We start from the raw sequence: 27,354 nt of genomic DNA, 5'->3' as shown, positions 1-27,354 counted from the left end.
GTGTGAAGTTTACACGTTCGCCCCGTGTCTGCGTGGGTTTCCTCCAGGTGCTCCGGTTTCCTCCCACATTCTGAAAGTTGTGCTGGTTAGGTACATTGACCTGAAAGGATTGTGGTGACTAGTGGAATTTCACAGTGGTTTCATTGCAGTGTTAATGTAAGCCTTGCTTGTGACAATTAAATAAACTTAAAACTCCTTCTCTTTCTCCTACTTTTCCTGTTTATTCTCATGCCCCTAGTCTTCTGCTGCTCACCAGTCAGCTATTAGCAAAGGCTGTCCCCTCCTGATGCATAACATGCAGCCAGACCACCACAGGATATGACACGTGCTCTGCCAGCTGCTGCAGAGCTCGTCAAGAATGAGCCAGGCAGCGGAAACATTATTCCAGCACATTGGTGGTCTTCTCTATTGGATTTTGTGTTACAGCGTGGCTTTCATTGTATGTTGCACAGATACACATGGGTTGCGCACTGGGTGGGGAGTCACAGCCATGTGGTCAATGTGTGTGACCCCTTTGCTCAATCACCAACCTTTGGTTTGATTTGGTATCTCAAATGCAGATAGCACCTTGAGCTGCCACAGAATGAAGGCGTACTGACTGCTGCCAGGATACTCGACAGTGAGGGAGCAGAATCACTTTTGGTTCTGATTTTGGGCATATTTGACTGGTGGCACCCGCAAAGTGTTATGCATGCAGCCAGTGGCACCATTGGAAGCCCACAATCCTTGCAAAGTATTTTCCCTCTGCTTGCTTCTCTTTGGCAAAAGAGAATGAAAATAGAGAATCTCAGTGACTTCCCTTGCACTACAGTGGATAGCAAACTGCGAGACGTTGCACATTTTGCCAACTGCTGTCTGGAAGGAATCTGACGTGTGAGCGTTCATCTCCATGCTCACATTCACAGCCACTGGCAATTGTTATGATTCAGGTCACAAACTCAAAAGTGTTTTATGAAGCCTGCCTGGATCCTAAGGTTTGCACTTTGGATTTGGCTAGGATGAGCATGATATATTTCACTTCAGGTATGATTAAAATTACCCACTAGGGAGCGTTTATCAAACAAAGTTTATTTAAGGATATAGTTAACATGTATAGTAAGAGAACTACAATAACTTATATCAATTACAGACAAAAACAAAACAACACTATAATGTACAATCCTTAACTAATATGTCTAAGATGTTCCAATCAAACAAAAAATTCCCATAGGCAAAAAACCTTTTCCACAGGTTTAACACCGGAAAGACTAATGCTCATGTGATACTGGAACTGAGTCCTTTTGTTGGAGAATTGAAAATCCTGATTTCTCAGCCTTATAACTTCTAGGACCCACTGGACATGCTCAGAACAGTTTGAAGTCAGGACACCTTTCCAGAACACCAGGGAGAGTCTCTGTCAAGCTACCTTCAGCAGTTCAACTCCAGGAAGGCAAGAAGCCTTGCTTTCGGTGAACCAGCAAAATTTCCAAAACCCGGGAGAGAGAGAAACACTTACTTTCAGTTTGATGTCACTTCTAAAACTAAAAACTGTACGCACAGCCAAAAAGAAAATTAAACCTTAAATTCACTAGGAAGAAAAAAACTGTCCAAAACACATGACTTTCTTCCTCACAATGATGGGTCATAAAAAATATCCCAGAGTAAAAATAAACAACCCCATTTAAGCCACTGAAGGAACAAAAAAAAGACTTCAAGCAGATGGCCTGGCAGCAATGAAACCAAAATAGCTTATAGCTGCGGAGAACATGATTTTTTAAAAAACATTTTTCGTAAAGGTATACTAATGTCACACCTCCCCTCCTTAATGGCAGAATGAACCATCAACATTCAAAAATGGGTTCATTTTTCAAACCCTTGCAGTTTCACACTACTAGTATTCTACAATAAATATACGTACATTTTACAATATCAAAACAAGCAAACAGAACACTAACCTGGTCCATTTCATCCTTGCCTTCATCGAAAGCTCCTTCTTTTATCACATTCATGACAAAGTATCAGCAATCACATTCTGTCTTCCTGCCACAATATTTTTTAAATTAAGCGGTTGGAATAATAGAGTCCATCAAAAAGTCTGGCATTTTTAGGCTTAAATTTCTCCAAAAATGTTAACAGATGATGATCAATATACACAATTGTCTCAGACAAATGTTAAAATGTTGCAAAGCCAGCACCAAACTCAAGGTCTCTTTTTCAATCATTGAATATTTTTCCAATTCAATTCAAAATCATCCAATTCTTCAGAAGAATACCCAGTAGGCCGCTCTATTGCCTTGTCGCCTTTTTGTAAGAGTACAGCACCTACGCCCACATCACTTGCATCAATAGTCACCTTTTATGGCCGCCTCCTGCACTGTCGGGGTTCTGTGGTTCTAAGGGTTGTGATAATGTGCTGCTCATTCAATGAGCAAAGGAGGAATCTGGAACTAGTCTTTTGTTTGTTCGTTCTCATAATCTAAATAACACAGGCATAGTCTCTCCCACACTGGTGGAAACCAAATCATGTATATAGTTAAGAACAATGCTTTACTTTTCCCCAATTGGTGACAACTGCTGTCACTTATAACTAAAACATGCATTTCATTGTGACAGGATTGCAAATCATGAACAGGAGTAAACCATTCAGCCCATCAAGCCTGTTCTGCTATTCAATGAGATCATGGCTAATCTATCACCTAACTCCATATACCTGCCTTTGGCCCATACCCCTTGATACCTTTGCTTAACAAAAAATGACCTATCTTATATTTAAAATTCAATTCCGGCCTCGGGTCACTTATATGTAGAGTTTGCATGTTCTCCCCATCTCTGCTTGGGTTTCCTTTGGGTATTCCAGTTTCCTCCCACATTCCAAAGATGTGCAGATTAGGTTGATTGGCCATACTAAATTGTCCCTTAGTGTGTCAGGGGAGCCAGTAGGGGAAATAGGTTGGGTTATGGGGATAGGGTCTGAGTGGGATTGTTGTCAGTGCAGGCTCAATGGGCCAAATGGCCGCCTCCTGCACTGTAGCGATTCCATGGATTTGAAGTCACCTTTTGCTCTTCTAAGCACGAGCAGATATAAGCTTCACCTGTCCAACCTTTCCTCATAAAATAGCCCACCCATTCCAGGCATTAGTCTGGTAAACCATCTCTAAGCTGCTCCCAACGCATCCTTCCTTAAATGAAATTTTAAAATGGTAATAACACCATTGTCCATCACACATGACCACTTAAAGCTGAGAAGAATGGGCAATTTTCATCATGTTGTCTCTTTTTAAACCTTCCTGAAGATAACCTTGAATTTCCAGGGACTGGTCTCGATATCTCTTTGTTACATCAACAGGAGATTGGAGCAACTGAGAACGGCAAGTCCCTTTCCTCTAGGAATTCCACCAATCTTCCACCAAAATTAGGACAGGACCATCAAAAGAATTCCCAGTGAACATTTCAGGCGAGTTGGTATGCGTTTATGAAACCAGATCAGCAGGCAGAGTTCATGAGTTACAGCTTAACGTGAGCAGGTTGTGGAAACTAATTCAATATATGAGAATTTGTGGGAAAGCAGCAGAGAAAAAAATTATCACCTTGTTGTGACAACACAGTCAGTTCACTTTAAGTCTTTCCGGCAAGTGATCTTACCACTTTGGTAAGTCTGGTCTTTATGTAACTTCTGACCCAAGTTATCTGGCTGACTCATAGTGCTCTCCGAATTGGCCTTGTGAGCAACCCAGTTTCCAAATGGATGGGCAATAATTTACAATCTTGGTGATGAACTTGACCCACTGCGAGTGTGTTTTAATTTTAATAAAACATGGGGAGCATCACGCAGATTCCTAAAAGGACAATTTCATAACGTTAAGTGACTACTACATGTATAATAGTGCAGCAATCAAGTAGCTTGCTATCAGGCAGTTCCTCATGTGTAAGGCAATAATAAATAAAACTTAAAACCTTAAACTTAAAAAACTTTCCAGAAAAATGATTAAATAGCTCCCAGTCTTTTTTCAGTTTTCATTTATTAGTGTCACAAGTAGGCATACATTGAAGTCATTGTGAAAATCCCCAAGTTGCCACACTCCGGCACTTGTTCGGGGAAACTGAGGGAGAATTTATCATGACCGATGCATCTAACCAGCACGTTTTTCAGACTGTGGGAAGAAACCGGAGGAAACCCACGCAGACGCGGGGAGAACGTGCAAGCTCCACACAGTGACCCAAACCAGGAATCAAACCTGGGTCCCTGGTACTGTGAGGCAGCAGTACTGACCACTGTGCCACCGTGCTGTCCATGGCCCTAGAATTGGATTTATTTTCTTTCTTTTGCAGTGCCAGTGCCGGTGACATCAAGGCTGATTTGAATTCCCTGCACTTATACCTCAGTTGGGTTGGATTAATTCCAAACAAGGCACGAACTTTGCATCTTGCCTAAGTGGCTGGGCAACACCTAATTATATGCATGCACCCCGTGAGCCTTCATCATCTACCTGAGTTCAGTTTGTTGAAAAATGTGATGCTGGTTGCAGTTATGGAACATTTACCACATAGAGAAGCCCACCAGAAAGTCATATTGACTTTGATCACTATGTAGTCCCTGATTCCAAATTACAATTCAATAATCAACTTAGAATGGATGAAATGGTCAGCATTTCTGTGTTGTTTTGTATGTGCCCTCAAAGTATCAGAGTTCATTATTGATCACAGCACTCAGTAGACCTGCCTGTGGCAAAAGTATGATCTGACTTGGTTTTATTCTTGGTGAGGATCTTCACTGATAAGAGGAGGGAAACATCTGCGCTCCCTACCATGTATCTTTGATGTCCAGTCAATATTTTTCTGATCCGGAGCTCCTTGTTAATCATTTGCCTTCTTCATCATCATTAAAGAGTTGAATTAAAGGAATTCTGTCAGCCAGGAGACCATTTCATAATGAATGACATTTGCTGTAAAAGTGAAAATTGTTATTTTGTTTTCCTATTTCATTTTACTTTTTGCATAAAAATTCTGTCTCAGGTGCCCTCGTAAATCCTTTGTCTGAGAGTGCCTCTGAATATTGGCTGTGGAACACTTAAAATAATGAAGCTCGGTTTTACAGATTTTTAATAACACTTAATAAATTAATGTATGAAATGGCACATTTTTATGATTGTGTCATTCTTATTGTGAAGCTACTCTCCAAAGTATGTATATGGGGGTGCATTACTTACTTTTCATGGATTAGATGACAGTAACATTCAATATATAAGGTGTGAGCTGACAGGTATAATGAGGTTCCATCTGTGTGGTGATAGATATCAGAGTTTACTTACAATGTATTGTTTAAAAGCAATTCTCCATTAAAACGACAGTGGCAGCATGCTTCGTAGGCAAATATGAATACTGTCAAGGAAATTGGGCAAGCATCATTTTTCTAAGAATTTTATTATTTTTATTAACTTGGATAGTTGATCCCTTGAATGTGCAAAGGGCATGTACCAAAATGCAAATGTCTTTGTAAGGCTCATATTATGGCAGTTTGATATGCAACACGACCATTTTCTAAATTCTGTCATGATCGTAAGAGCGCTTGCATGATGATTCACTTGTGTGATGGTTATTTTCTTGACAGTGCCTTTGACTTGGTGAACATTCATCTTTTCCATGATGCTTCCAATTTAATTGCTTGGGAAACAAGCCCATCTGTCTACTCAGGAACCCGACAGAAAGCTCTCACATATGTGCTAGATAGGTAAGCAGGATATCTACTTTATATTTTATACACTGAAATCAAGTGACCCCTTCATTTAGAAAATTGTTTGGTTGGATTTGATGGCCAGCTCCTGAAAGTCTTTATTCGATGTGGTTTGCACTGCTGTCTGGATCAAGTCCAGTGCTGGGAGTCAGTATTAAAAAAATTGCCATCTCCCCATTCAGCTTTTGGCATGTCTTTCTTCATTTGACTGCAGGCACATAGCGTAATGATGTAAATTGCACTGAAATTCATCATTTTCCTACTCGTATGCGATGTCCTGAATTGAAAATAATGTATGTCCCTTTCCTCTTCTAAAAATAAAAGCAAAGTTGGCCAACAATTTTTTTTCATGTAGACAGTGTCCTATTTGATCTTTAACATGCAACAAAAATTGCTGTTGAGAGACTACAATGGGCAGATGATTCAACTTTTTCAGGTATCAGACTGCCTGCCTGTCATACACCCATCCCATTGAATGGATGGATAAATCAGCCATGGTGTATAACGGGGCTGACCTGCTACTGCTGCTTAACGCCCCCACTGTAATTGCAAGTTCACCTAAAATCTTAAAGCTTTGTTGGCAAATTTTGTCCTAAACACCATGTGGTATTTTCACGGAGTCCAGTCTAAGTATTGTTTCAAGGAGCAAGAGATGCAGATTCCTCTTTTAATCTGTGATTTGTGTCTGGTGAACAATTATGCTGAATCATTTCTTAACCTGGAAGTGAATCGGTGAAGAGCTTTTGGGGGATATTCAATTTTAACAGAGCAAGAATGAGTACAAATAATATTGGGGATTCTCTGGCCTTCCTGTGTGTTCCTTGCAGCGGGAGGCAGCATGTCGTTCAGTGGCAGGATCTTCAGGTCCCACTGATGGCGCACCCCCGCTGTGGGTTTCCCAGCAGTATGAGAAATCCCCTTGTCAGTGGCGGGAAGGTTCTGCTGCCAGCAAGCAGCGTGCTGCCTTCTACCGCGATAAAGGTCAGAGAACCTTGTCCAAAGTAAATGTGAGCAATGGACTGCATTACAATGAATAACATCAGATACATTAAAACCTGCATGTTTGACCAGAGCTACTTTTAAACTAAACTAAAAAGTCTCAGCTATTAAAAAGAGCAAACTTGTATCCACCAGACGACTATCCACTGAAGGTTTTTTTCCAGAACTTTCGATGTTCTAAGTCCAATAAAGGCTTGTTCAGATCAACTTCCTTTGTGCAATATGTTAATATTTTCTAAATTAATTCTCCTTTTTCTTCCAAATCCATCCTATCCATTTTGCTGTGGAGATTATTTGGTGCCTTTGGTGATTTTATTGTACAGATATTTCATGTGCCTGTACCACATTTTTCTTTCTGCCATTTTAATTGAGGCATTTTCTCCATTAAATGCATTTTACAGCCAATGAAGTAAAATTGTCGTCAGTTTTATGTATGCCAACTAATTAGCACTCAGCAAACTCCCACAAACAGAAATGTGATAATGACTAGACAATCTATTTACAGTGATTTTATTTGAGAGAATAAATATTGTCCAGGACATGGGATCTTTTACATCTACCCAGGCCATTGACAGGACTTTTGTTTAACATCTAAAGGGCAGTGCACTGTTCTCTCTGTACTGCAATGGAGTGTCAGCCTTGAGTTTAATCTTGGAGTGAGACTTAAACCTGGAACTTTGTGATTCAGAGGTGACTATTCTCGCAACTGAGCCATGGCTGACAGGCAAGACAAACAAAATCAAGAAAGAAATAATTAAAAATGTGAAAGGAAATAAGTAAAAGCAGCAAGAGATGCCAGTGCAACCCTTGTCAGGGGTGTGATGCCACCCCTGCCTGAAATCTTAGTGTCAAACCGGATGAAATGCTGAAGCGATCAAATACTAATTTGAGGACTGGATTATGTTTTCACAGTATTTGTCTGTTGATGAAACTTGGGGACTAAGATTGGTTCATTAGAGAACAATTGGCCTGTTTGGAATTAAGTGCTGCAGATTAATCACAGGAGGGCAGTAATCAGCAAAGAATCAATACTGTCCAATGTGGAAATAAAATGGAGGAAGGTAATTCCTCTTAACACTGCATAAAAGAGAAATCAGTGAGATACACAAGATGAGCAAACTACATTGAACACATACAAATCCTACAAGTACTTGCATGGCATTAGCACATCAAGGGCTGAATCCATGGAAAAATGGGAAGATGTGAAGGAGGCTAAAAGTAGTCTTTTTTAGGAGTGCAGCAAGGCCAGGAAAGCCAAATTTAGTGGCAGCGCCTCATCATCGTGTTATTTTATACCAATTCCCATCCAACAAGTCGCTCAGTCGATAGACTCACCAACTTCCAGGGGGAGAAAGTAACAGGATAGGTACTGGCTGACCATGGCAGGGGGTTAGAGATATGAGGCTACAATCAGCAGAAGGGCAGCTGCAGGTTTCCATGAGACCAAACACGCTCCTGGAGCCAGCAGCTTTCATCTCAACTTTGCTGCTAAAATTTGGAAAACCTGGCCAGGAATACTTTGATTTAAAGCAGGCTCCCAATTGCTTGGTGGGAGGCAGATTTGATTATGTTAACGGTACTGCCTCCCATACAATTCGCTAACTTCCGCCACAAAAACAACAGAAGGTTCATAGCATGGCTGCCAGTATCTCCTGCAAAAGGCTCAATTTCATGTTGGTACCAATTGAGAGTCCCCAAACAATGAAGCAAGAATGAAACTTTTACTTTCATTATTGTTGTGCAATGTGGGTAAGCTTTAACTCCATTTGTGTGAAACAGCCTCTCAACTTCTAATAGTGATTGAACCATAGTTGGAGCATAACAAGTTATACTCTGACAATGGGTCATCCTGACTCAAAAGATTGGCTCTATTCTCTGCAGATGTTGTCAGACCTGCTGAGATTCTCCAGCATTTTCGGTTTTTGTTGTGTAAGTCGTGTAATGTTGGGCCTGCTTCCTGACCTTGTGACAACTGTACATTTTTTTTCAGCTGACAATCTTCATCGAGCAGATGGTAAATTATCATTTAGATCTACTCAGACCCAGTTTTCTTTTGTCTTATTGGTTTGTTTTTTAAGCAAATTGTCAGGTGCTTAGACAACAAACCATGCTGCGTATAATAACGTGAATTTTAACCACCAAAAACAGGTGTGTTGGGATTGGTTGAGTTGCCAAAATCTTTAAAATCTCAACCCCCACTTTAATTCGCCCCAACCTGCCCACTCTTGTTTAACGGGGTCAGAGTGGGGATTGGTGATTTAAACATTTTATGAAACTGGTATTCTTAGATTTAACCAGCTTAGTGGGCTTAACCCAGGTTGGCTGTGTCTCTAAGTCTAGAGAAACAAGGACAGCTTTGATGAGATTTTAAGTGGCTTTACAGCACTGCTTGTGGGCCAGGAGGTCTTCTGCTTCCCCTGGGCCACTTCCAGTTTACTTTCCATTAAATCAAACATTCCCAGATTCAGAGTTCAGAACCACATCCCCTGCCCACCCATCCCACACACCTAGTAACGGTTGAATGCTTTCTCTCTTCCCTACTTCATGTTGTGACTATTCTGGAGTACAGCTCACTTCAGTGGAAGCCAAGCCTGTCAATCAGGCCACCTTCAGGCTGCAGAGCCTACAGTAAAGAAAATATATGCTGCATTGATGATTAACATATTTTCTCGCCTAGTTAGAGAGAGAGCTAAGATCAGGAGTAGACCACCTGGCCTCTTGAGCCTGCTCCGCCATTCAATAAGATCGTAGCTGATCTTTTCATGGACTCAGCTCCACTCACCCACCTGCTCATCATAACTCTTAATTCCTTTACTGTTCAAAAACGTTATCTATCCTTGCTTTAAAAACACTCAATGAGGTAGCCTCAAGCTTCACTGAGCAGGGAATTCCACAGATTCACAATCCTTTGGGTGAAGAATTTCCTCTTGAACTGAGTCCTACAGCTGCTTCCCCTTATTTTGAGGCCATGCCCTCAAGTTCAAGTTTCACCTGCCAGTGGTAACAACCACCCTGCTTCTATCTTTTCTATTCCCTTCATAATCTTATATGTTTCTATAAGTTCTCCCCTCATTCTTCTGAATTCCAAGAGAGAGAGAGTCTAGAATCAGGGATATAATCTTAAAATTGGAGCTAGGCTATGCAGGGTGAAGTCAGAAGGCACTTCATCACAGAAAGGCTTGTAGAAATGTGGACCTCTCCCCTGTTGAGCCCATTGAGCGGGAGATCAATACTTTGCAACTTGATGAATAGCTGAGTATATGACTTGTCGTATTTCAGAATTCTTGAGCATTTTTCGGTTCACCAGAAGAATTTCATGATTGAGCTATGTTAAAGGGTTGGGTTTTAGAATGAAGCGACAGTTTGGAAAGCTGCAGGGCTTGAAGAAATGCATCCAAGCTAAGTGGACCAGTTTGCTGATTGTTACTGCTGATGTCATTGTGGCCCATATGGTAGCTTTGAAAGGCCTCCCTTCATTTCGAGAGCAAGAGCACACGTTCCCTTTCACACCCACGCTCTAAGCAGCGGGATGGCAGGAGTTGAAGGTGGAGGGGGAGAAACAGAAAGCAGATTTTATCAACAGGACTGGGAGCAATTCATTACTAAGGAAGAACATTTCACCCAGAGAGTTGGTTGGAAAGTGAAACTCGCCATCATGAAGAGTAGCTGAGGCAACTTGCATAGGTCCATTTAAGAGAAGGCTATGTAATCACATGAGGGTGATGGGGTTAGATGGAAATGTTAAGGAAGAGGCTCGTGTGAAACATAAACACTGGTTTCTGTGCTGTAAGTTCTGTATAAATATGAAGGTAGCATCACTCGCCATTGATTGGGAACACGCACAGAAAAGAAATCAACCCTGAACAGTCTGTTATAAACAATACTCTGCAAGGTGTACACCTCCATTCCAGATTAAGTAGATAAAAAAGCCAGAGGTCAGGTCTTTTGCAATTACAAGTTATCTAGAAAGAGGAGCGATAACTAAAACGTGTAACTCGATCTGCAAAATGGACAGGCTTCATGGTTTATTAATTTTTCCTATTTTTCGAGCAGAGAAGTGAGACAGAGTGAAGTAAATTGGAATTTATGTTGACTGCCTCACTCCACATTCAGGCTGTCTGTGAAATAAATGATTTCATCTCACTAAGTGTTTCCCAGGCTACCTTTGGGAAGGTTGGAGAAATGCATTTGAGGACATGTGCAAAAGACATGATCTCCAAGCTCAATTCATGAGCAAGTCTAATTGTTATACCCAGGGTTATGCTTTCAGATAACCATAATGGACTACATAGGCACATACCTGAAGATATGACGCATGAATCGCTTATAGGAGTGGGTAGCACTATGGTACATGTCAGAATAGCTAAGCTAGGCCTAAAACTTGGAATGATGAAAGGACTGAATAATTTGTCAGTATAATTTTTTTGCACTGATTATCAAGTTGGAAACTTGTTTTTTCCTCCCCCAACATTTTCTCAGAAAAAGCCACTTGCTTCATTGATATAATTATCTAAAACAAAATGAATGGCCTAATTATGAATGAAAATTGAAATAAGATCAAGTTTAAGTTTATCAAGTGATTCCCGGTTGCGTTCTTGGCACTGATGTTTCCATCTTCTAACTCATACTTACAACAATGACTATCACTGTTAAGAAAATAGTATAGGGGAACATTTATATTTATGATGACCTTATTGGATAGGAGTTTATGACCATTAGCCCTCTTTTGGTCACTGTCTGTGTAGAGTTTACACTTTCTCCCTGCGTCTGCTTGCGTTTCCTCCAGGTGCTCTGGTTTCCTCTCCCAGTCCAAAAGACGCACTGATTAGGTGCATCAGTCATACTAAATTCTCCCTCAGTGTACCCGAACAGGCCCCAGACTGTGGTGACGATGGGATTTCGACAGTAACTTCATTGCAGTGTTAATGTAAGCTTAATTGTGACTAATAAATAAAATTTAAGTTTTCTAGTGGTGGTTCCAAAAGAGTTTCTTAGCATGGGAAGTATTTTAATACTTTTTGTCCTTATAGAGAACTTTGCTATATTATCTACTTTATTAATAGCCACATGAGTGAGACACTTGTTACCCAGTTTTATTTAACCATAAGAGAAATATTTCTCTTCTCTGATGGACAACATTGTCATATTTTCCAGCTATTTTTATTCTGGGGAGAGCTGATGTGGTTGAGGGGAAGTCACAGTCATCCATATACTAGCAGTGGGCAGTCGATTAGGCCAATTAAAAAGTGGGAGGTGGTGGCGTAGTAGTACTCTCACTGGATTAGCAATCCAGAGACTCAGGATAATGCTCTGGGGACCCTAGTTCAAATCCCACCATGGCAGATGGTGAAATCTGACTTCAATAAAAATCTGGAATTAAAAGTCTGATGATGACCATGAAACCATTGCCAATTGTCATAAAAACTCATCTGATTCACAAACATCCTTTGGGGAAGGAAATCTAACCTGGTCTAACCTCCAATCAACTCTAGACCCACAGCAATGAGACTGACTCTTAAATGCCCTCTGAAATGGCATGGCAAGCAACCCAATTCAAGGGTGATTAGGGAAAGGCAATAAATGCTGGCCCAACCCACATTCCATGAATGAATTTTAAAAATTAAGTGGCTTGCTAAGGCCATTCAGCAGACACTGACTGGAATTTTCACTCCACTGAGACTGAAATGTGGCTGGGGATGGAGATGGCCTCCCAGTGGCAGACCAGATGGGGGCAGGGAGGGGGTGGGGTGCAGTGGGTCGCAGCTGCAGCCTCTGATGGTCCATTGGAGGAATTGTCCCTCTACAATGATGACCATTTCAATGATCCAGAACCCCCTCCTTGTCTCGAACCAATATCGACAGACTCTATCTCAGGTGCCCACTGGCCACATTTAATTAGATGCTAAGTGTGCACCCTCGCCACTAGTCAAAGATCAGCTGAGACATCAGGCACCAATGTGATCCTAATCAGGTCAAAGAAATTCAACTGATGTTGGTGGCCCAACCCTAGAATAAAAATTCCAGCCCAAAAGTAGACTATGCACCAAGGACTGATGAATGGGATTAGTATACATTGGTATTGGATGGTCAGCATGACTCTATGGCTCTGATGTTTTAGAGGGCATAACTGATTGACTTTCTCTCAGTAATGTTTAATCTGCTGATTTCTGGAGATCAACATTCAAAGATAATAGAATCTATAATCCAGAAGCTGGCCATTTGGCCAGTGCTATCTCTTCAGCCAGTGTAAGCTCATATGTATTTTTAGCATATCCTTTAATAGTCTTTCTTTTTCAATTACTTACTCTGCAATTTATCCTATTGAATTTAAATTACCCTTTGTTCCCTAACTCAGTGCATTCTTGTGGTGAATCATTCCATGGTCTAATAGCTCTCTTTGCAATAACATTTCTGATAATTTCCCCTTTATTCTTCACCTCAGCCTATGTACCGCCACCATGAAAAAGCATTATTCATTATTTACCTTCTTGGAATATTTGAATGCTTCTTTCACTTTCTCTATTCCAATGGCAGCGCACACATTTTCTAACTTTTTCTAATGATTGCAACTTTCTATTTTTATATCATTCTATTGAACCTTCATGCACTTTTTCATTCCTTTAGAGGGTTGTTTCTACATTCTTTTATTTCTAATTGGCAGGAGACATGTAGAGCAGCTAACTGCTAAGCAGAGGTGTGTGTCCTGTCAACACTGTCCGCTACCAGAGATGTTGGAGTGAGCGATCTGCCCTCCATTCCTTTTCCGATCTCCTGGCAATGTTGTAGTTCTGACATAAATATATGGAAAAATTCAAGCTTACATTTTTGTTCCTGTTTTTAATACTCCTTGAAAGAACCCAGCAACCTATTTGCTGGCTTGTGTTAGTTTCTGTGGGCTCCTCTTTAGTTTACTCATTAGTGTCACAAGTAGACTTGCATTAACACTGCAAAACACTATGAAAATCCCCCAGTCACCACACTCTGGCACTTGTTCGGGCATACTGAGGGAGAGTTTAGCATTGTCATAGCACCTAATCAGCACGCCTTTTGGACTGTGGGAGGAAACCGGAGCGCCCAAAGGAAACCCACGCAGATACAGGGAGAATGTGCAGATTCCGCACAGACAGTGATTCAAGCTGGGAAACAAACCCTAGTCCCCGGCGCTGTGAGGCAGCACTATGCCACTGTGCTGCCTCATGGGCACAGTGTGGCACAGTGGGTAGCGTCCCTATCCTGAGCCAGAAGTTCTGGGTTCAAGTCCTGCTCCAGGACCCAATCGCTGAGCAGGGTGAGTTCATAATGCAACCAAACAGGTTGAATACAAAACAGTAAATATTTCCAACTTTCCAACAGGAGGTGGTAAGAACTGGAGAGACTCCTGATCAAACATATGATGGAAAGAAATTGGAGCCTTTAACATCACTATCCTTAACTCTAGGCTACAACATTCATATAAAAGTATATGTCACTAGATCAGCTCAGACTCGTTGGAGCTCAGTTGGCTGACCAACTACTGTGCACCATGCTGACACAGAATGGAAGGGAATAGTTACATTGAAGAATGATAATTATACAAGTAACACCAAAATGATTTATCAAATATAATTTCTGTCAGTTCAATCCAGCTTTGGTTCAGAGGTAGGTGTTGGATTATCAGGATTGTTAACCCATTGAACACAAGTACAGGATGTCCTTCAGTCAGTAGGGCACTTAATTAGTATATCATTTGCATCTTGTTACTGGTTGTTGCATTTATCCTGAATTTGATTCACGTTAAATCTGATACACCAGTTGGCTGAAATACTGCAGGCTGCCTCTGACCCAGTGATTCTTTAGCAGCACACTGTAAAAGTGTTGATGGCCAGGACTCGATGCATAGAACTGTTGCAGACAGGAAATCCACGATGCAAACACAGGTCAAGTGAAGTGATGTGTAAATGCTAACAATCTCAATGGACTTAGGAATTGAAGTTGATTGTCACACCATTCCCATTAATAACATGCACGCTGAATCTGTCTATCTTTTCATTGTTTCTGGGTTTTGCCTTTAATTTTGATGTTGATAAATTTTGTTTGATTCACATAGTGCAAACAAAGAATGACTTGCATTTATATTGCGCATTTTGCAAGCACTGAACATCTCAAAGTTCCAAAGAAGTCCAGTGTATTCACTATTGTAATGTAGAAAATGCAGCAGCTAATTTGAGCACAGCAGAGTCTCAAACACAGCAGTGTATTAACAATCAAATAATATGTTCTACAAATAAATGTTGGCCAGAACACCAGAGGTATCTGCCCTGCCCTTCTCCAAAATAGTGGCCTGTAATATTTTAAAACCCCCTGGACTCTGCTTGAAGATCTCATCTGAAAGCTAGCACCTCTGACACTGCAGCAGTCCTTCAGACATTCACTGGAGTGTCAGCCTTGATTTTTGTCCTATTTGTCCTGGACTGTAATTCTTATGATTCTGATGCAAAAGTGCAGCCAAGTGAGCCAAGGCTGACACTTTAAAAAGGTAAAGAAGCAGGTTTTCAGTGGACAGAGGCTTTGGCTGGGTGAAGGAGGGAAGGAGTTGGGAGGGACATGAGGCAAGTGAGAAACAACCTGCTGGCATGGATTTCAGGTCGGAGTATTTAACTCTGGTGTCTTTTATCCCTGTGGCTACCTCTGGGTTTTGATAGAGGTACTCAAAATTGTGATGGGTTTGGAGAGAGTAGATTGGGAAAAACTGTTCCCACTGGTGGAACGATTGAGAACACAAGAGCACAGGTTTGGAGTTACTGGCAAAAGAAGCAATGGAGACAAAATGAAAAGTTTATTCAGGCAAGTGAGCGATTTAGAATTGGAGTGGCTGCCTCACAATGTGGGGGAGACTGATTCAATCGAGGCACTGAAAAAACTTGGATTGTTATCAGAAAAGGAAGAAGATGCAGCGTTACGAGGAGAAGGCAGGGGAATGACATTAGATGGGTAATTCATTTGGAGAGGTGTCGCTGTTGTGATGGACAGAATGGTCTCCTTCTGTGCTGTAACAGTTCTGTGATTCATCTACATACACTGTACAGGGATCAGCTATTCTTTGAGCCAGAGAAGAGCCAGAGACCATCTATTGACACTACAGAGAAAAATACAGTAGGTCACTGAGGCGGATTGTCTCCTGAGTATGGGCAGGAGCCTGGGGTAGCAGAGGACTATCCTTGTACAGCCTGCAAGAACAAATATGTAGCGATCCTCCATTACCATCAGACATGATGTCACTGCCATTGGGGTCCTATTGGCGATATAGGACTTTAATTGGCATTTACAAATAGAATCTTGGAATCATAGAACCCGTACAGTGCAGAAGGGAGGCCATTCAACCCATAGTGTCTACACCGACACTTTGACAGAGCCAGGTCCTATCCCACATATTTACCAGCTAATTCCCTAATCTACGCATATTGGGACACTAAGGGGCAATTTAGCAGCTAACCACCTAAATCCACCTCACCTGCACATCAGTGGGAAGAAACAGAGCACCCGGAGGAAACCCACACAAACTTCACTCAGGCAGGCAGTCAAGGCTGGAATCGAACTGGGTCCATGGCGCTGTGAGGCAGCAGTGCTATGCATTGTGCCACCATGCCGCCCTGAGTCTGGGAATATCCTCCAACATCCAAAAAAGCAACGATAAGATCAGGATTTGGCAACAACAGAAATGGACCCTCTCCATCTTAATTGCTTATACACTCTGTTCATGTCAAATCAGGAAAATGTAAACTTTTCTAATGAAAAATGAATGATAATAGTTATGTTGCAATAGTTGTGTGGTTAAATGTGGTTAAGTGGCTCATATTTAGCGATGTTATTTATTCATTAAATAAGGAATAGCCAACTTTAAGCCAGATTCTGCTATAAACATACTGTTGCAATTATTGGAGTAAATCTAGACTTGTATCATAAGCCTCAGAATGTTGCACATATGGAAGAAGCAGAGATCTGTGCAAATCCAAGTAAAGGAATATTCAGCAAAGAGAAGGACTTGGTGGAAGATGAGTCTGGGAAAGGGTATGTAGATAGTTTGAGTCATGTTGACATCAAAAAAGAAGGAGGTATTGGGATTCTTGAGAAACATTGAGGTAGACAAGTCCCTGAGCCTGATGGGATATAACCCAGAATATTGAAAGAAGCAAGGGAGGGAATTGTTGGGGCTTTGAGAGGAATTTTTGTATCCTCACTGGCTACAGGGGAGGTTCCAGAGGATTGGAGAATAGCCAATTTTGTTCCTTTGTTTAAAAAGGGTAGCAAGAATAATCTAGGTAATTACAGGTCGATGAGCCTTACGTCAGTGGGAGGGAAATTATTGGAGAGGATTCTTCGAGACAGGATTTATTCCCACTGGAAATAGTGGACATATTAGGGAGAGGCAACATGGTTTTGTGAAGGGAAAATCGTGTCTCGCTAACTTGATCAAGTTTTTCGAGGAAGTGACAAAGGTGATTGTTGAGGGTAGGGCAGTGGATGTTGTCTACATGGACTTCAGTAAGGCCTTTGACAAGGTCCCTCATGGAGAAGATGAAGAGACATAGGATCAGAGGTAAGCTGGCAATGTGGATACAAAACTGGCTCGGTCAGAGAAAGAAGAAGGTAGCAGTGGAAGGGTGCATTTCTGAATGGAGGGCTGTGACAAGTGGTATTCCTCAGGGATCAGTGCTGGGACCTTTGTTGTTTGTAATATAAATTTGATTTGGAGAAAATATAACTGGTTTGATTAGTAAGTTTGGGGACAAAACAAAGGTTCGTGGATTTGCAAATAGCAATGTGGACCATCAGAGGATATAGCAGGATATAGATCGGTTGGAGAGTTGGGCGGAGAGATGGCTGATGGAATTTAATTCAGGCAAATGTGAGATAATGCATTTTGGAAGGTCTAATACAAATAGGAAATATACAGTAAATGGCAGAACCCTTAAGAGATAGGCAGCGGGATCTGAATGTACAGGTACACAGATCGCTGAAAGTGGCAATACATGTGGCAAAGATAGTCAAGAAGGCATACGGCATGCTTGCCTTCATCGGCCAGGGCATTGAGTTTAAAAATTAGCACAACATATTGCAGCTTTATAGAACTTAAGCTGCACTTGGATTATAGTGTTCAATTCTGGTCACACTACCAGAAGGATGTGAAAACTTTGGAGAGGGTACGGAAAAGATTTACCAGGATGTTGCCTGGTTTGGAGGTCGTTAGCTATGAGGAGAAGTTGGAGGAACTTGGTTTGTCATCACTGAAACGATGGAGGTTGAGGGGAGATCTGATAGAAGTCTACAAGATTATGAGAGGCATGGACAGAGTGGATAATCAGAAGCTTTTTCTCAGGATGGAGGAGTCAATTACTTGGGGGCACAGGTTTAAGGTGCAAGACACAAGATTTAAAGGAGGTGTACGAGGCAAGTTTTTTTACACAGAGGGCAGTGGGTGCCTGGAACTCGCTGCCAGGGACAGTAGTGGAAGCAGATACTGTATTAACTTTTAAGGGGCATCTTGACAAATACATGAATAGGAGGGGAATGGAAGGATATGGTCCCATGAAGGATAGGGGGTTTTAGTTCAATTAGGCAGCAAGGTCAGTATAGGCTTGGAGGGCCAAAGGGCCTGTTACAGTGCTGTAATTTTCTTTGGGTTTTTTTGCTCTTTGAATTGAATTTGCATCTGTGCTATCTTGTTTCTGAATCCAAAATTTTCTCTAAAAGGAATGAATTCAGATCATAGAAATCATAGAATCATACAGCGCAGAAAGAGACCATTCAGCCCATCAAGCCTGTAATGTAACAACCCCACTCTGGCCCTACCACCATAACCTCGTGTATTTATCCTTCTAATCCCTCTGACACCGAGGAGCAATTTAGCATGGCCAATTAATCGCACATCTTTGGAGTGTGGGAGGAACCAGGAGTACCCAAAGGAAACTCGCACAGAGAGAATGTGCAAACTCCATACAGATAGTGACCCGAGGCCGGACTTGAATTCAGGTCCCTGGTGCTATGAGGCAGCAGTGCCAACTGCTGTGCCACTGTACTGACCATCTTTTATCCATGAATGGGAATATAAAGCCAGTTTTTAAAAACCCCATGTTCTTATTTCTAAAATTATTTTCCCCCAGTGAAAAGTCTCCTGTATGCTATCTACTATCGATGTACAGAGTGCAGGATCATCGCTTCAAAGTGCTCTGATGTTAAATTCTGAAATCGTAACATTTGTTTGCATTTTGTGCTGCGTAGAACTACATCACATTAATGTCAAATTTACAGCGTAAAACTGTGGTATCAGCCACCCAGAAATCCCCATTAATCAGGTAATAACTGAGACTGGGGGATCATCCCCTCAAGTTCCTCGAATGTAAAAAGTAGCAGTACCAGAACTATGCTGGCAAGTATTTCTGAGTGCCTCCCTAGAATTGTTAAAGAATTGTTAAAAGTTTAATGGACAGACTAAAGAACTGTTGGCATTTTAGATGACGGCGCTGTCTCCTTTTAGCAAATGGGCTCCCCCATTTAGGACCTCCCACAATGTACTCGGTAGGGTGGGGTGGTTGGGGGGGGGTTGTTGGCTGGGGAGGTGGGTTTGTGGTATTTTTCACTTTTGGGTCAGAAGTTTTATAATGTGTATCATTAGAATGTGACAGCTCCAGATCTGGCAAAATCATTTGTCTTTGAGGAGAGTAGATTTTTATGTTGCACGACTATTGTGGGCTTCATTTGCACAAATCAATTATTCTGACTGATCATCCAGCCGCGGATCCGGACCTCCATCATGAACGGTGGCAGGGAGGCATAATAGGAAAGCTCTGTAGAGCAGTGAATAATGGGAAACTCCTTTCATCAGTGCAGCTAACCTTTTGGCAGCCACCAGCAAACTCTATTCTGATCCACTGATAGAGGGGACAATACACTGGGCTCAGTTTGAATGAATGCTGCCACCAACAGTGTAGCCATTCAGAAGGTTTTGGGAACCATCTTTGGCCATTGTCTATTATTACTCCTGCCGACAGTAGGAAAGAGAAAGTGAGAGCATCTATGGTGTAAACCTCTTTTTCAGCTTTAATCTCTCTTAAAAGCTGTGTAGATCTAGATTTCCAGCCGAGCTACAGTAGCTATGTGATGTCAGATAATCACACAAGAGAAGTTTCATGCTGGGCTTTTGAATTGCTTATCTGCATCAACTATGGCAGCTTTAACCCCCATTCAGAAAGAGACGATTGTCTTTTCTCGAGCCTTTCAACTTACGTAAAACAGTGTTTTAGCACCAAAGTGCTTCTCGCTACGAGTGTATACATAAACAGTTTAAGAGGAGGCGATTTAAGCAGATCTCTATCCTTTGGGGTCTAGTATAACAGTTTAGTGCCAAGAGAACACAGGAACCAAAAAATATTCTATTTCTGGCTGTCGAGCTCCTGCACACTGGCCTTTCTAAAACCACTGAAGCAACAGATTATGAACTTGAGATTTCGGAATCACCTGTATATTTGCTCTGCACTTGTTTCATTTTGCATCATAATTCTAGTAGCAGGGTGACCCAGGATACTCGCTTGCTTCGATGTGCCAACCATTGAAACTTCCTGAAATTGTCCCGTGCATTCAGGTCTGTGTAGCTAGATTTCTATAAAGTGACAATACTCTTCTGTTTGCCTTTTGAATGTTCTCTGGCCTAGTTCAACTGCAACATTTTTACATTACAACTGTGAAATCTTGGCATAAAGCAGCTCTTTGTTCCTGCCATTATTGTCTCACAAATATAGTCCATTGTCACATAGCTGAAGTTAATTTGATCAACATTGGGACATTTAACTTTTATGTCTGGTCAAAAGAGCTGTTTCATGCTCATTTTGCGTATTCTAAAGAAATGATTGCCAGAAAAATAATGTTACCATTAACAATTCAAAGCAATTAGTTTCCCAGGGAGAGGCTATGTGATGCACAGGCCGCACACAACAATTCTTTGTCATTTTATAGATGCTCATCAGTCACCTGTCACCACATTTCAAAGAGCTTCCAATCTAAATGTTTCCCTTTTGGCTTTTCCCAGAACTGGTAGCTGAATACAGGAAGAAAAGCTAGTCAGTTTCCAGGCAAAGACACAGGCAGCCTTAAAGATCCAGCTTTCCACTGGCGTTTTTTTGGGCTGACCATCTAGCCTTGCCACATTCTTCTCTCCAACCGCCCCCCCCTTCCCTCCCTCCACCCACCCCACTGCCCCTGCCTCCTCCACCCAGTAGCTTCAGCAGTTTAGAATAATCCGACCCCCTCCATCCTGCTCCCCCCCCATCCTTCCTTTGCCATAATTATAAGATTTAATTTAGTAATCAGTAGATATAGAATGGAGAAGATTCTGAAAACCCAGATGAATTTACAGAGGCTGCGCCGCCTTAATTGCCAACAGAAAAACTTCTTTATTTAACGAATTGAGTCCACCAAAGGATGTGCTGGGGGTATAGAAGCTATCACGTTGAGTAAGATTGTATTGAGTAGCTGAGAAAACGACAGGCGTAACTGAATGATAAAGGTTTTGCGACCTATACTTCCAGACACCAGTACTGCCATTTCACTTGTACTGTCTATCCTTTCAGTTGTGACTTGGGTTTTGGGGATATGTTGTGAGACTCATCTTGCGAGATGCTTGTTTCAGATTCACCATTTTGTGCTTGATCGTCTGTCCCTGTTGGGCACTTTATTTGGTGAGGAAAAATAATTTGAAATATAACCAATTTGTTTAAAATGCTGTGACGTTACTGATGGTGGCTTTGGACGAAACAAGATTTGAAATTCTAGCTTGGACAAGCATGGCGTAATCCCAGTGGGGAGAATTGATCTGGTCAGGACCTGATTCACAGGGTTTTCACTCCTCAGAGTAAATAGCAGCATGTAGGATATCATAGAATGCCTACCGTGCTGAAGGATGCCATTCGGCTCATTGGGTCTGCCCCTCTATCTCTCTGATGGAATATCTACCCAGGCCCATCACCCTCCCTGTCCACCTAGCCTCACAATAAATCATGGTTAATCTATCTAACCTACATACCTTGGGATATTAGTGGATAATTAAGCATGGCCAATCCACTTAACCTGCACATCTTTGGTGATGGACGTTTTTAGGCCCACCTCTATAGTACTGCTGATTGACTTTCGGGGCATGTCAGGGGTGGGGGTGGTGCGGGGATGAAGTTCCCCGGCTATCCCAGGAGTTCTACCCATTCTGACCATTTTAGGCACAGCAGGTGTAGGTTCAGCTTAAACCTCAAGATCCCACACAGCTTGAAGTAAGCTCCAGCCAGGCAATTACTTCTCTGTGTAAAATTCCTCGATGAGATTCCCACTGGGTTCCCACCTGCCCCAAGCTCGCTGCAATTGTATGTTGTAGTGGATGAGGTCTTGGCCAGCCAGCCAGCCCTTGCCCAATTGAGGCCCTTAAATGGCCAGTTATTCAGAGGGAGAGCCCCACATTCAGGCCTCAGATGGGCAGATGGTGGATCACCTTTTTAACATCAGGCAAACCCACCCCCCATGGTAATAATTTGCTAATGGATGTCCAACCATGATTTCTATTATCTGTCATCTGTTATCAGTCACATAAAGGCTAGACTGCTTCAGAGTTCTCAGCATTCATAACCTGCTCGCCCTTAACTAGTAATATAGTCAGTAATGTGGTTGAGTTTTTAAAGGGGTGTCCTTTACATGATTGCATCCGTATGTTACTAAACATTATAACAGTTGGCCTATCGTGAAAAATATTCTAGTTTAACAACAACATAGATGCTATAGTTGGCTTCAGTCCCCTTCAGTTAAGGAGGGGATGAGTGAGGGTTTCTACAATGATGACAAATAATCTTCACTAAGAAGTGCATGAGAGAGAAATTGGACTGGATAGCGCCAGTTTGGATGTTGCAGGTGCTGCTCAGGCATCGATCTGTATAGTGGGTGACGAGGACAGACTACTGAACACGTGGCTGTTGATTGTGGTGCGCCACTCATGCACATGTGGCAGCATGTATGCAGCGAACGCCACACTGCTACTCGAAATGTGACAACACTGCCTGACCTCAGCACTTGGCAGAACAGGTGTCAAGATGTGTGGTTGCCCTCTGCATTTTGCTCAATCTCACTGTCGCGTGAGGGGCAGTCTTTGCCACCGGCTATATGGTGAGCAGCTGAGGAGCAAGAGAAGAGTTGTCAACCTGGGCAGCCCCTTTCTTCCTGCGAGCCTTTGAAGAACTAACTTGAGCATAATGCCAGTAGCTGCAATCTCAACTTCCATTCATTAACAGACTTAAAGATTACCTTCCATCAGAGTCATTGACAACACAGGCTGGATTTTGGTAGCCACCCTGTGCTTCCCGCTTCCCCCCCACACACACTCAGGTTTACCCACAGTGGAGTGATGAGCTGTTGGCCATTGGTGAGATCTTCCTGTCTTGCCAGTGTCAACAGAAATTTGTATGGCTCGCTGGCCCTACCACTGAGAGATTGTGGTAATTACCCCTCTAAGGATTCATCTGCAGAGTAAGGGTCACATGGCTCAGGGAACCGATTGGGGAGCGGTGGGGATGTGAAAAATCCCTGGTGAGCTCAGGTTTCTGTTCCACAACCTTCTCAGGAACTGACTGGCAGCCGTAAGGCTGTAAGCGTTCGTGTTGTAGTTATTTGTAAGTAAACATCGCAGTTGCTATTACCTGACTGGTGACCCAGAATTATTACAGGAACCCACTGCCAGAGGTCAACTTTGGCAGACCGGAAGATCCACATAGCTGGAAAGGCTGGAAAGTTTCTGTCCACAGTGTCTGCTTGACCACAATGCAAAAATAAAATCCACCACAAAGATGCAGTCAAGCAGCTCTAGGCCCAGGCGCCCTGACTGCATACTGCAATGTCTCGGCAAGGGATATGACAGTCTGAGCAGGCCAGATGACAGGTGACAGCAAGGGCACTAAGAATGGCAGTGATGGATGGCTTGATGGCGCAGGGGTTAGCATTGGTGCCTCACAGCGCCAAGGACCCAGGTTCGATTCCAGTCACGGTGACTGTGTGGAGTTTGAAAATTCTCCCTAGGTCTTTGTGGGTTTCCTCTGGTTTCTTCCCACAAGTTAAAAGATGTGCAGGCTATGTGGATTGGCCGTGCTAAATTTTTCCTTCGTGCCCCAGGACGTGTAGGTTAGAGGGAGAGGGGGAAATATGTGTGGTTATGGGATATAGGACTTGGGTAAGTTAAGCTATTGGAGAGTCGGTGCAGAATAGATTTAATCACCGTTGGCAACCCTAACTGCAAGCGAAGTTGCAAATGTCAGTCATCAAATGCTGCATCATGGTTGGGGACCACAGATGTGCACGTGGGGTTGGCCATCATCTTTGTACTAGAAAGAATGGGCTCTAAGCTCTGAGAAAAGCCCTGTGCCAGATTGGTGCCAGGTCCACAGTGCTGCAGACTTCCTAATACAGCAAGCATTTTGTTGTGCATTCCAATTATTGTCCTTCTGTAGGCTTCTCCATTTAAGTCCCCATCTTGAATCCTCTGCATCAGAACCGACTTAACCCTTTGGTGAGCTGGCACCTTTTTATTATTCATTCGTGGAATATGGGCGTCACAGGCTGGCCAGCATTTATTGCCCATCCCTAGTTGTCTTTGAGAAGGAAATGGTGAGCTGCCTTCTTGAATCGTTGCAGTCCATGTGCTGTGGGTTGACCCACAATGCTGCTAGGGAGGGAATTCCAGGATTTTGACCCAGCGACTGCGAAGGAATGGTGACATTGTTCCAAGTTAGGATGGTGAGTGGCTTGGAGGGGAGCTTGACGGATTTAAAGTGTATTCATTCCAATCAGAGCCTCGAAAGAGTGCGGTATTGTTAGTTTTGTCACTATCTCCCGAGTCGAGAGGGGTAATTTGCGTGCCTGCAAGTTCCCACGTGTCTACGCCCTTATCCTTCTAGATGGAAGTGTTCATGGGTATCTGTATTTCCTGTAGCCCTGTTCTGGCTACAATGCATTCTAACATCTATGATATATGCAGTATCTGAGCTGATAGCTGTGAGTATGAAACCAGGTGATAGTGCGTGTGTACATCATCACCTTCTTCTTGGTCTTCCTCTGCTATTGGACCAGGTTGCACCTGAAAGGAGAAAGGGACAAGAGTAAGGTTGGAGTAGGTTGGGGTAAGGTGGAATTCAGATGTGCGTGCTTATACTATCTACAGCCAGTAAATTAAAAGACAATTTGGAATAGGCAGAAAGTGGGACGTGAGATGGAGGATTGAGAATGTCATGATCGTTGCAGTAATGGTCAGTGCCATTTATTCGATGAGCATTCGGATATGGAGATGTTCCTGTCCCCTCCTGGCCTGAACCTGAGATCTCTAGTTGTGTACCACATTATCCTGCAAAGGAGAGGGAAGGAAGTGTGTCCGTATGTGTGCTTGGGGTGATTTGTCTGCCATGGTTGAACAAGTTGTGAGATGTGGATGTATGTCTTACAGTATGGTGAAGATTCAGAGAGTTGTGGAAGTATTGGAATGGTAGATGTGGATCCTGATTGATGCAGATTGTTGATCGGTGAGTGATGAGAAAATGAGGATTTAGGCCTGAGGATTAAAATGGCCTGGGCCTCAATCTGAAGACATTAGGGGAAGGGAAGGTGTGGCATTGACAGGGCAGGGTTTGATGCTCCCCGCTGATCCACGATTGGGAGCCAGTAACTTTTTAATGTAGACAAAATTTGAAATTGAAGACACTTGCTCATTGAATAAAGCCACAAGATTCCACAATAAACTTTACTGGCCAAAGTCAGAAATATCAAACAATTTACAATATCTATTGTATACTCTAACATTCAGAGTTAATTTAAGGTATATCTGAATTAACAGGCAAACTGTGGTCAAGTACAATATATGACACATGCTAACCAAGACAGATACCATAGATTTCTCAACAACCTCACATCAGTAAACACTGTGAGTCAATCAGTGTCATTGGAAATGTTTCTCTCATGAGACATTCCAGTCTTCACCCTTAAAAATCACATCTTGGAATTCCCTCCAAAGGCTGCCCCAGTTCGTATAGCCTCAACAACCGTCCACCCACTAGGGATTCAATCCTGTACCCCAAAACTCCATTCACCTGGATTCCAGAATCCACATTCCACATTCCAGCACTGACTCAGAAACAAAACTTCATCTCTTTGGTCACGCAGAGCAGAACATGACTGCTCCAAAGGATAACCTTCACCTCCATGGTCCACAGTGTGGAGTCACTAATCTTCTGCTATCTCCTTAAATCTTCTCCCAACGCTCCATTACTTAAAACTTGCCAACTGCAGCCATTTTTATGCTTGGAGCCTCTCTCTCTGAACTGGGACCTCACCCTGTCCCCTCTCCCTGACCCTGTCTTCTCCAATAATGGTGTCCCTCATCTCAGTCACATGATTGGGGCTTTTGTGACATTTCCTTTTCACACAGGCCCACTAGGCCCTTCCTGAGCCAGAAGAACAAGAAAATGTCTGCATACCCTTGAGCTGCTCATTCTAAGATACAGATAATTTTATTTTGGAAGGTCATCATCACAATTTTCTTTGATAATTTTTTGTGCTTATCAGGGTGAGATGGGTTAACCTCAAGAAATGAAGCATTTCTCTAATTCAGGTGATGGACGTGAGGATCAGGCCCTTCAGGTCAGATAAAGCTCAGCCAGCTGAAAATTCAACTTCTCTCTGTCTTGCTGCAACATGTAATTCAAATCCATTGGAATTGCCGCCTTGTTTTTTTTATTCATTCATGGGAAATGGGCGTCGCTAGTTAGCCAGCATTTATCACCTCTCCCTACATGCCTGAGGGGAGTTGAGAGTCAACCACATTGCTGTGACTCTGGAGTCACATGTAGGCCAGACCAGGTAAGGACAGCAGATTTCCTTCCCTAAAGGACATTAGTGAATCAGATGGGTTTTTCCGGCAATTGACAATAATTTCATAGTCATCATTAATTCTAGACGTTTTGTTATTGAATTCAAATTCCAGTATCTGCCGTGGCAGGATTTGAACCCAGGTCCCTAGAACATGAACTGATTTTCTGAATTAATAGTCTCGCAACAATACCACTGGGCCATCGCCTCCTCTGTGTGTGTGCAATATGAATTGGGTTGTGACTGTCCAAATCTATTGCCTAGAGGACCTTTTCCACCCATGAGCATATCTTCCTCCCTTTATTCCATGGGCAGATTGGGAACGTTTTGTTCGTCGTCCTCCTCCTCCATTCCCTTCACCCCCCATTAGTTAGCCTCTCTAAGTTGTTTAAGATTTTTATTGTCCATTTACCTCTGCAAACTCCGTGCTTGCCTCTGGCATTGCAGCCGTCAAGTTTTTCCATTACCCTTTGCAACCTGTGACAGGAAAGGATGTGTTTCTAAAAAATGAGATTGACACTAGACCAGCTGTGAAAGTGCTTTCTTTCACTGGAAAATAAAATCTCATCGTTTTATGTGACCCAAAGGAAGTGATTTACGGACAAAATAATTTTCCCTTTTACAGCTATAATACTTCTATGTATGATTAGAAAGTTTTTACAAGCCATTAATTCACTCAGTGGGAGGAGGAAATCTCTCAGGAGCCAACAGGTTAAACTTTAATGTGTAAA

General features: G+C 42.4%; 1 protein-coding gene across 3 annotated transcripts in view; it reads left to right on the top strand.

Annotated features, from left to right (window-relative positions):
- Positions 1–27,354, top strand: part of inpp5a (inositol polyphosphate-5-phosphatase A) — a 499,011-nt gene that overhangs the window by 348,801 nt on the left and 122,856 nt on the right. For all 3 annotated transcript variants that reach the window (XM_080205594.1, XM_080205595.1, XM_080205596.1), the window contains exon 8: positions 5,588–5,707. In XM_080205594.1, the coding sequence (XP_080061720.1) occupies positions 5,588–5,707 (120 nt within the window). The remainder of the gene's footprint in view (positions 1–5,587; positions 5,708–27,354) is intronic.

Source organism: Carcharhinus amblyrhynchos, chromosome 17 (assembly GCF_965287045.1).
Source record: "Carcharhinus amblyrhynchos chromosome 17, sCarAmb.v2.hapA, whole genome shotgun sequence".
NCBI lineage: Eukaryota > Metazoa > Chordata > Chondrichthyes > Carcharhiniformes > Carcharhinidae > Carcharhinus > Carcharhinus amblyrhynchos.
Note: the sequence above shows the minus strand (reverse complement) of the source record. Positions and strands in the feature narration are given on the sequence as shown.